Source organism: Telmatherina bonti, assembly GCF_933228915.1.
Source record: "Telmatherina bonti genome assembly, chromosome: 1".
NCBI lineage: Eukaryota > Metazoa > Chordata > Actinopteri > Atheriniformes > Telmatherinidae > Telmatherina > Telmatherina bonti.
In genome coordinates this window covers 28,283,928-28,295,080 of record NC_136619.1, presented here as the reverse complement: position 1 = coordinate 28,295,080, position 11,153 = coordinate 28,283,928, and the positions used below count along the sequence as shown (strand labels likewise).

Genomic DNA, 11,153 nt, shown 5'->3' with positions numbered 1-11,153 from the left:
AACAGATGAGCCAGAAGTTTGACTCAGCTGACAAACTTTGCTCCAGTTGTAAGTTAAACCATATAAACTTGAAAAGAAACGATCTGTGTAACATTAAATATTACAAATGTTTCCAGATTTCATTACCACTCTGTTTAACCGTTGACACACATGCAGTCCGTCGTACTGATAAACATCCTAATAAAGTGTAAATGTAATAAGATGCTGGAGAGCCAGTGTGAGCAGAAGGGCTGCGATGCTGAGTGAATGAACAGCTCCAGTGTTGGAGTAACCAAAGCTCGTCCTGCACTGGTTCTTCACGTCGTCGTATGGGATGGGAACGTCATCGGGCTTTTCATTCGCCATATGATCACGAATCTGACACACAGAAAAAAAACACTAAATATGTTTGTCTAAGTTATTATTATTTTTTCTTTTTTTGGTTTTATGATCAGTCTGTACTCGAATCTTTCTCCAACCTTGAAGTTATTACAGGTTTCCTCTGATCTCTTTATGTTCATGTCCTCCTACCCTCACATAACAGCAGAGACCACTTAAAGAAGGAATAGGAGTGGATTTAATAGTAAAAAAATATATATATAATATATATATATATATATATATATATAATATATATATACATACAAAATTTCTCCCAAAATGTGTTTGATCGTCACTTATGTGCCTCGGGAGAGTTTCTAAGAATTTTTCCAATATGAAATTGGTGAGATTTGACTATGTAGAAACCAGGTTGGGGGATTCAGTCAAGAATTTTCCCATGTGCAAATGGTAATGACATGTACAAAATACAAATGCTGAAATACAACAAAAAGAGACATTTAGTTTGTCTTTAAAAAGCAGTTAATGAAACAGTTAGTAAATGTATCCACGTCCAAAGAGAGAAAGGAGTTCAATTATTAACTCAGAGCATCTCCTTTAGTCTATTTTTTATACCTGCACCCATTTTAGAAATATAGCCAATCCACATTCCCCTACATGCAGTAAAAGCCTTTCATCATAGACTGAAGCTTAACCCACAGATTTTGTGCCCCTCCGCCATGACAGTGGCAATTCTGTTTCGACATTTTATCCAGGTAGCTCCTTTAAGCCCAGAGAACCATGTTTCTTTTTTTTCTATAAAAGCAAACCTGAGAATGGTTTGTTTTCTTTTCACCATCAAACAGCAGCAGCGTATGTCTGTGTGAGATGACTGACAGGCGCACCCTGGGTTACATTGGTCATGCAGATCACTACCAGCTTATCAGAGGACCTGCACCCTCATTTGTGTTTAGGAGACGGTGACAAAGAGGCCATTAGGAGATGCAAGAGGAACACGTAATGTTTCTTCATTACTTTGCCCACTCTGCTAAAACCTCTTGATATATTCCATTAATCTTCCCTGAGTCTTTTCAGCCCCATATCAAAAGCATTGAAATGGTAAGAATAAATTAAACAGAAATATCTCAGCTTTTAGCCTTTGGGTTGTTTCTACTCTTGTCTTATTTTAATTCGACAGAATTGTCCTGTTATCCCTGCAGAGTTATAGTATTTTTCTCATTTCCAAATCATTTTCCCAACTGGCAAACATATTTCAGAAGTTGCATTTGATTTAGAGTTTAAAGATCATTTCAGTGCCTTTTGGAAATTGTTGTTTTGCTAAGAGCATGAAGTGAAGGTTGGTAGCACTTTTATATTCAAATATGGCAAATATGATTCTGGAGTAACAACCTGTTTGATATAAAGCCTTGAAACATAGAAATAGGTGTTCCTGTCTCTTTCCACAGGAAACTCATTCACTCTGCTGACATCTCCAAAGGTTATCTGCACTTTGCATTTAAACTATGATCTGCACCAGCTTTAAAGATACTAGTAGGATGTTTTTACCTCTGGACAAAGCCTAGTTAGGTGTCAAGACTTTTATCAGCTTATCAAAACGTAAAATTCATTGTGACCACACAAACATTAGGGGCACGTTGGTCATCTCATGCAACTTTTGGATAATTGTAGAAAAAAACTTGCTTATGACTGAAAAAACAAACAAAAAAATAAAAATTTGTTTTCAAATGTGTGTAAGCCAAATATTAGTGGAGATAGTGTTATGCTCAATTCAAAGTGATTTTAACCCTTTGCACAACCATCTCTGCTAAACATAACTATCATAATTTGATCTTCACACAGGGCTAGGAACGATACCAGAGTTATTCGCAGAGTTTGTGTGTTACCTTCTCAACTTCTCTCATGACCCGGAGCAGGTTATTTCCAAGCGCACCTTTGACCTCCTCATCAGTCCATCCTCTCCTCAGTAGTTCAGCCACCAGACTGGGCACCTTTGACACATCCTCCAAACCCTCTGGTAGTCTGCAAGACAAAAGAAAAATTCACTTCCAAAAGAGGCTGTCATCTCAGGCCTTGCTCTACAAATGACTCTTCAAGGCATTTTTACCTTACACCCCAGTTCTTATGGCTCTTCTGTGCTGTAATCTTTCAAGCTCATTTAAAATGAATTTTTAATCAAATTTCAGAAATTCCTGTCAGATTGGATTAAACATTCATTGCCAAAGGAGCAAGAACTAAATGTGCCGTTAAGCTTGGGAAAGAAACATGCTATTATCTTTCAACAGCTGAAGAGTCTCAAACTCCTCCAGAATAACTCATCAAGGCTGTGTGTCCGGGCAACACACACCTCCATCAGAGCTGCTGGTCTTTAGGTGAAGTGTTGTTAGATCACATGAATACATAGTTTATAACAAGAGGCTTATGGGTAAAAGACATGTCACCCTTTCTTGGTCATAAGAGAAAACTGACCTGGTAACTCCGTCATAATCTCCACCAAAACCGACGATTCTTGCACCGGCCACTTTTTTTATATGGTCAAAGTGATCTGTAAGGAAAGCAGCCAACAAAAGAATGTTTTTCTTTTGTTTTTTTTTTAAATTTATGAGAGTTTCATGCAGTGTTAATATTTGCCTACTTTACAGCTGTGTCAACAGTAATTTACCAGCAACATCTGAGAGTTTAGCTGTCTTGCTGCAAGTCACATAGTCATTGTAGAAGTTCACCATCACAATTCCTCCAGTTTCATTCTGGAGAGAAAAACAGATATCACATGACAATGAAACTCTTAATAATCAGAAAGCGCTCATCCTTCCTGGATGGAAGGAAGTTCTTGTTTCTGCTTGGGTAGACAGGACGCTACACTGATATTGTATAGAGCAACATGGAAGAGGTGATCCAGCAAAGAGATGCCTTTATCCCATTCAGGGTAATACAAGATTATTGAACTCTGTTGCTTTTATGTGTTTAAATGTTTCACTGCTCCACAATCTCTTTGTTCTTTTTTTAATTGACTTTAAGCTGGTCAGAGTCGTTTAGAACGCGTCACATGAATAAAAGTATTTACCTGTTTTCTCTTGGGATCGGAAGGTGTCATAAAGAGGATTTATGGATTTGTTATCTGAGGTAACAAGGAAATGCTGGATGTTCTTTTAACTTTACAGTTTCAGTAGACTCATAATTGCAGTCAGGCTGTCAGCTGATTTTAGATAAACAAAAGTAATTCATAGCTACTTTTCACCACAGATGTTGTAACCTAAGTACTAAATGACCATGTTTATGTACACATTTAAGTTTTACTTCTATATTGTGAAAAGCTACACTTCTTCTCCAGAACATTTCCACTCACCAAAAGCTGCTTTTAAACTACATTTGGCATGTGCACTCACCGATTAAAACTTAAGGTTAAAATGTGACATGTAGTAGAATACAGTGTATTTATGGTCAAAGCTTAAGTGTTTTATCTTATTATGATCACTAAAAAGAGGACAGAAAAAAAAACAAAAAGTGGGACAAAGCTTCTGAAAACTCAGACATTTTAGTCAATACAAACCCCAAACATTAAAGATTTACCATAATTCCCAAAATAGGAAAACTGTTTGATATGCTAATCCCCTGCTCAGCGAATGTCCTGCTTCCTACATTCTGTCTGCCAGACTCACCACTTTGAGGAGAACATCATCTGGAACGTTCCTCTTGTGTGGACAGATGCTGTACGCTGAGGAGTGGCTGAAGATAACTGGAGCTTTTGACATGTTCAGCACCTGGTTCATCACTTCTACCGTCACATGAGCCAGGTCGATTAGCATCCCCAGACGGTTCATTTCAACAATTAGTTGCTGTTGTAGAAAAGAACGGTGATGTTATGATAATAATAAATTCATGTTATTTTCAGTGCAATCAGTTTGAAACTTGCAGTGCAAGTCAAGCAGCTTTATATTCCTGAACAAGTCAATGTGAATGGTGACTGTTTTTTGACTGGTACTTTAGGGTAATTAATAGTTTCTTTTGTTTTTTCTGTTCTCTCACTGTAATAATAATCTTTTTTTAATTTAACTTTGTTTGTTATCAAGAAAATGGACACATTTAACTGGTGCTGGTGGTAATGAAGAGCCCAAGCCGTGGCTTCCACTATTCTCCCATCAGCAGATCGGCTTTATTAGTGGAATGTGTGTTATATGTTTACTGTAAAATGGTTTTACTGCAATACTGATTATCAAATAATAATTGTCAGATGTCTCACTTTACTTGTTTTTCTCTCTGGCTTTTGTATAACTATTTATTTGCAGTGCTTCCTTTAGGATTTGGTAGAAATAAAAATGAATATGAAAATGAAATCAGAATAAATATTGCACTCTTTAAAATAAATATAAAACCACCTCAATTCTATTAGTTGATTCCCATTAAAAAAAAAGAACATCCTCAGTCTGTATCATAATACAATAAAAATAAAGGTTTTTTTTGTTTTTTTTTTGCAGAAAGTGCCTTGAAGGTTTTTTTTATTTTTAATTACGTAACAATTTGCAACAATTTTAAAGTTATAACTAAACAAAATACACAAAACAAATCTGTTGCGTATTATAATTTTACATTAAAAGTTTAATTCTCCCATTCTTATTTCCACTTCTGACCTTGCCAAAAGAAGAGAGGCCATGGTGCTGGGATGGTTCTGATCCAGTGTCAACAAGCCAGTTGTCAGCCCTAAAAAGAAAAAAAAAATAGAATGTTTCCATAATAAAGTAAAAGTTAATTCTTGGATTGACTCAAGAAAGACAATGGATACATCTCTATCCATAAACATGTGATCTTTAAAATTTAAAGGGATACTGTGTAACCTTTGATCTAAACATTGGTTTAATGTGAGTAATTATGGATGATTTCTGAGGTTAATATACAGTAATAGATGTGTTTTGGCCATCCGAGGAGGCTACCCTCTTCAGAAACCAGACATTGTAGCTTTACAGGAGTGGAGCCTCTTTCATGGGATCATGTGACCTGGAGCACTTTGTGTTACGGCTCCCCCTCTATAAACAGAAGGCTCTGATTTGGGCTACAGTTTCCTCCTCTACAAACAAAAGATTGTCATGGCTGAATGAAGTAAGAAGGTGAAAAATGGGTCTGAGGAGGGGAGAAAAAGAAGGGGGGAAAGGGACGGCTCCAGAGCAAAGCCAGGAGTCGACCTTGGCAAAGAATTCAATCACTAGAGCCTAATGAAAGAACAACGTGGATGCAAATCCCACTCTCTACTTGTCTCAGTATTATTAGACTGGTACGTTAGCTCTATGCCTGCTGTGCAAACAAACCAACATATGATGTACTTTTTCTACATTCTTCAGCCAATGTTTATTCAAAACAATGTCAGTAAGTGCCTGATATGCTGCATAACATTGTCTTTATTTTACTCTTTAGGAGAAGCTAAATGCAGCTAGTGGAAGCTAATTGGTGACAGGCCAAAGCCAATGTCTCCCTGGAGATTTTGTGCAAGTGGGGCCTATATGCAATAAATGCATTTACTATAATTCCTGTAAATATCACAGAAGTAACACAATTATTAGCAACTGGTACAGTTTAGTTTAATGGATTTCATAGGAAATAGGAAGCAATAGCCTACTACTGTACTGTAAGTTACTGACATGAGTTGTGCCAAAGTTACTGCTTCATTTCATACTCAAAACTTTAATTTATATAAATTACATAAAAATATATAAATTTTGGAACAATGTTTGCTTTGAGTGAGTGTTTTTTTTTTTTTTTTTTTTTTGCAAGTGTCACGAATGGAGACAGCTTTTAGTTTAACTAAAGTGCCCTGTGACCTTTGGGAAGTTACAGGTTTAGCGCCCCCAGTGGCCAAAAGTTACACGGGGGTCCCTCTAATTTACAAGTACATTTTGTAATTCAAAAGTCATACACCAGGGGGGCCCTAAGTCAGTCCTCGAGGGCTGCTGTCCTGCAGAAATATTGTTGTATCCTTGTTCCAACACTCCTAGCTTCCATTAAATCAGTGTTTCCCAATTCCGGTCCTCAGTCCCCCTTGCCCTGCATGTTTTATAGGCAACCCTACCTTAACACACTGGAATGAAATAAAGGGCTCATTAACAGGCTGCAAAGAACTTGAGAAGGAAGTTCAATAATCTGACTCATGGAGGAAGAACATGTTTAAAACATGCAGGGCAGGGGAGCCTGAGGACCGGAATTGAGAAACACTGCGTTAAATTGATTCAACAGTCAATGAAGTTCTGCACAATGACTGATTAGTTTGAGTCAGGTGTGTTGCAACAGGGACTCATGGAAAACCTATGGTGATCCTGGAAGACTGGAACTGGACTCCCCTGCCATTCGCTGCACTGTACCTTAGAAATTGATCTTTCATATACACATGTGCCCACACTGGCCTTCTCCAGAAAGGCAGATAAGGAAAGGGACCATTATTCAACTATTCAGTTTTACAGTAACTATGGTGACACTAACTTATCTTCTGACATAACCTAGTTTGTGGTTGAGTAAATTAAGTATATATAGAGGAAAATTATTATTTTGGTTAAACAAAGTATCAGTAGAGGAACAGTAGTTAAAACGTAGGATTATAAAGTGGGCTTATAAAGTTTCAGTCACCTACGGTAAATGTAGAATAGTGAAGTAATCTCTCCTCTCTGTGGCTGTCTACCTCAGAGAGCACATCAGAGCCTGACTACTCAGGTAACCTGATATGATGGCACAACAGCCCTGCAGGAATCCCCCGTACTCTCCACAATGCTACCTAAACTGATAGTAATGCACCACAAAGACCTAATTAAACCACAGTGAGAGGGAGTTTAAATTGAGGAAGTCACTGAGTATCTATATCATCTCTTCACCTTCATGCATTTATTAAAACATACTGGAAACATCATTCAACGCTAAAGCAGCAATGCTGATGTTTGAGTTACATGAGTTGAGTGCAAATCTGAGGAACTTCAACATGAAAACTTTCATGAAAAAATTATTGTACCACCCTTATTTACCAAACTTTTCTGTCCATCTTTAATGCCTGGTACAACTAAAAGCACATTTGTTTGAAAAACAAAGTTCTTCTCATTTTTTCTGCAACTGCATTTTTCATTCAACCTCATTTAGTTGGCAACATTGGTTAAAGAAAATGATTTTAAATTATCAAATGAATCACCTAAGAGTGCACATAATGTGACTAAACTCATCAAATAAAAATGTTGCTATACTTTAATAAGTGGTTAATTGTCTTAAATCATTTTCAGGCAAACAGAAACAACATTTTTACCATCCTTAAAATATCTGGCTTTTCTTTCTCATGAGAAACAGCAAACTGCGTTATTTTCTGCTTGAAGGCTTAAATGTGCATCATCGCAGGTTCTTACCAGGGTGTGTTACAGGAATGTGTAAGTGTGAGATAGCGGACACCCAGGTGATACATGGTGCGCAGGGTACCCAGGCTACTGTCGATGGAGTGGCCACCCTCCACCCCAATCAGACTGGCGGTTCTCTTTGAACGGAAGGCATCTATGATGTCTGCGCATGTATAAGAGAGTCATTTGTTACCCAACAGGAACACAGAGACAGGTGATCACAGCTGTTTAAATGGAGGAAATAATAAACCAACACCTTGCCTTGACTACTGGTGGAAAACCTGAAGGTTGTTGGATATTTCTGGCACATCCTGTGAATCACATCAATCTGCTCCAGTGTTTGGCGGACAGCATCTTTATACTGGGTTTCACAAGGTACATATGCTGACCAGAACTGAGACAGAAGCAAATAATGAATGAGTTCCCAGAACTAGATCAGGATCAAGTTTTCTGAACTTTACAGGTTTTTCCAGTTTTTGTTTCAGACTTGTCTATAGAAAAAAAAAACATGAACACAGAGTTCTCCTCAGTGAAAAGCAATTGATTTTGGAGTGTTTGTTGACATTTCTGTTATTGGACGGGAGCTTCAGTGCACACCCATTTCAAGTCTCACCATGGAGACGCTCGTAGATTCAGGGCCAGACGCTGGCTGGGCAAGACTATCGAGTTTTTCTGAAGTTTTTGTGTTTTCCTGGCACAACATTTTGGTTTTTTGTCTTGTTAAAATACTTGCTGAAATGTGAACCTGAGCACTTCTTCATGGTTAATTAAATACTTTACAGCCCATCTATTTGGTCTACAGAACTGGTCATCAACCCCAGTCCTTGAGTGTGTTATGGAAAAAAGTCTGTCAGTGACGAGGAGTCTGGTTCTGAAGTGAAAAAGATTAAAGTTTACTGAACAGGAAATAAGAAAGAACAGAATAATACAAATTGCAGTTTGGAGGGTCAGCCCAGAGGTCCAATGGGGCGGAAGTCTGAAATGCTCTGAAGAGTTCTACACAAAACTATTTTTTTAAGCCCTCACCTACAGTACGTCAATTACATGTCATAAACTTGTGTTATTCTGAACAAGAAATGTCTGTGGTTGCTTAAAAAGCTAGGTCAGACTGACCCTTAAGTTAAAATCTCCCTAATGGCACCATGGTATCTGACTCCTTAGCTGTGAAAATCTATAAGGAAGAGAGTGTTCCAATTAATCAGATCTCAGATGTCTGAATGTAGACGTCTCAGGGTCTCTACACATTAGTTATGTCTAAAAAGTGAATAAGCAGACACTGTAACTAAGCTTAAGTTAGTTCATCATGACCTTTTCAGAAAGCCCACAAAGCCGTAATCAGAGATGATTACATGCTAAGGATTATGAAATATATGAAAATCTAAGTTAGAACATGAAATTTCCACAACAAGTGTCCTACAGGTTTCAGATGTGTCTCTGCAGCAACACACCTGACTTATATTGATAATTTGCTAAGATATGTGCTGCACTTGACAACAAGCTGTTGGAGAACCACTTGATTCAGATCAGTTGTGTTAATGTAGAGAAACTTCTCTGCAGCACAGTATCCCACGAGGACCGGAGTCAGTGACCCCAGCTCTACAGGTTCTTTCAGCATTATGTCTTATTTCCATTTGCAGATACCGTCCACAGTGAGATCTTTTGCAGACAGAGCTGCTCCTGTTACACTTCAGTCAATTTGTAAAAACACCTTATAGACCACAACGGCACTAAAAAACATAAAGTTTTGTGTTGTTTATGAAAAACACTGTTTAAACTGAAAATGATGAAAATAAATACTTTTTAAGATTACTCTTAATCAAAATACAAAAAGATTAAGGGTCTTAAACTTATACCCTATGCTTTGTACTCGACCAGCATCCCTTTCTGATTAATTCATTATGATAAAGCTGTTGCATGTATAAACAGGATGAGGGGACCAGCTATTAAAGCATATCTTCCTCTTGACAGAGCAGCTGTTCATTACTTTCTGGTCCATGTACCTGTGCTCCAAGCCGTCCCTCCTTTATCTTTTGGATGTTGGTGTGTGTTGTTGTTAGTGTGTTGAGATCCACTTTATTGAGTTCGTTGTTGAATTGTTTTCGAAGCTGCCAAGGCAGGTCATTATGGCTAGGAGAAAATAAAAAGGGGAATAAATAAATGAAAAAGAAATTAAATCAGAAAAAAACATCAAAGCTTGTAAAACACGGTTATTTATTTACATTTATTTGCATCATCAACTGTGACTTAACAGAAGAAAGTAAAATTGGTCCTTTTTAAAATATATATATATATATATATATACATACATATATATATATATATATATATATATATATATATATATATATATATATATATATATATATATATATATATATATATATATACATATACATATATATATATATATATATATATATATATATATATATATATATATATATATATATATATATATATATATATATATATATATATATATATATATATATATATATATATATATACACACACACACATACATACATATGGGCTTCTTTGCTGAATGTAAAATGTTTATTTATTGCTTTTGCTCAAATGAACAGTAGATGTCATGTTGCCTGTTGCATGAGATATTTCCACTTACCCATCGATGAGCGGCACCTCGGACATCAGCTGAAGAGCTTTGGTCATGTAATCCTGAGCCAAGGTGACAGAACAGGACCCAATCCACAAGGCTAAACATGACCCCCAAATAACCTTAGTCAGCATCTTTTTCTTAAATTCAGTTTTAATATAGAGCAAATCAGATTCTAATAACTACTAAATCACGTTATATAATCTTATTTTAAGTCTCTGCGACTTCTCTTACAGTTTTCTCTCCGCTGTTTAAACAGGTTAATGCCTTTAAATAGCTCCTCCTGTTTTACTGCCTAGAGTCATAAATGCACCACTTTCTCTCAAACATGATCAAAACTATCACTAGTTAGACATGCCATTCAGGTTAATGTATAATGTGCCATTTAACTGCATTTTTAAAGCTCAGCACTGACCCTTTGGACAGTACTTTAGACAGCTTTCTGTTTCTATCCTGGCAGTTCTGTAAAACGGGCATTTAGAAACTTGACTTTTCAAACACAAGCATCACCAACATGGGCAGCTAATGACAGGTGGCTGGACCATGTTAAAACATAAAATAAATAAATAAAATAAAAACAGGTAAAACTAACAGTCCTCTGAGCCACGTTGGTCCTTTTAAAATGAAAGGGGAGCAGAATCCCCCCCACTAAACCTTGAAATAGTAAAAAGAGGTTTATTGAAAAAGAGAAAAAGATTAAAAGGTTAAAATATTTAAACCCCATCCTTCAACCAGTCTTCTAAAATGTGCACTGTGCGGCTTGGTGCTCCTCTCTGTGGCGATGTGTCCATTCATGCAGTCTTCTGTCCTGCCGCACCACGTTTCCATGCAGAGAGGAGCAAACATGGCAGTGTACGACTCACAAG

At 36.9% G+C, this 11,153-nt stretch overlaps 1 protein-coding gene across 1 annotated transcript; it reads right to left on the bottom strand.

Moving 5' to 3' along the window:
* Positions 1 to 177: 177 nt before the first annotated feature.
* Positions 178 to 10,421, bottom strand: dpep1 (dipeptidase 1; the record flags this gene model as incomplete). The annotated part of the gene is made up of 10 exons (XM_079264349.1): positions 178 to 357; positions 2,202 to 2,337; positions 2,785 to 2,860; positions 2,978 to 3,062; positions 3,975 to 4,151; positions 4,944 to 5,013; positions 7,683 to 7,833; positions 7,932 to 8,064; positions 9,671 to 9,797; positions 10,297 to 10,421. The coding sequence occupies 10 exons, from the start codon at positions 10,419 to 10,421 to the stop codon at positions 178 to 180; spliced, it is 1,260 nt and encodes a 419-aa protein (XP_079120475.1).
* Between the last annotated feature and the right edge of the window lie 732 nt (positions 10,422 to 11,153).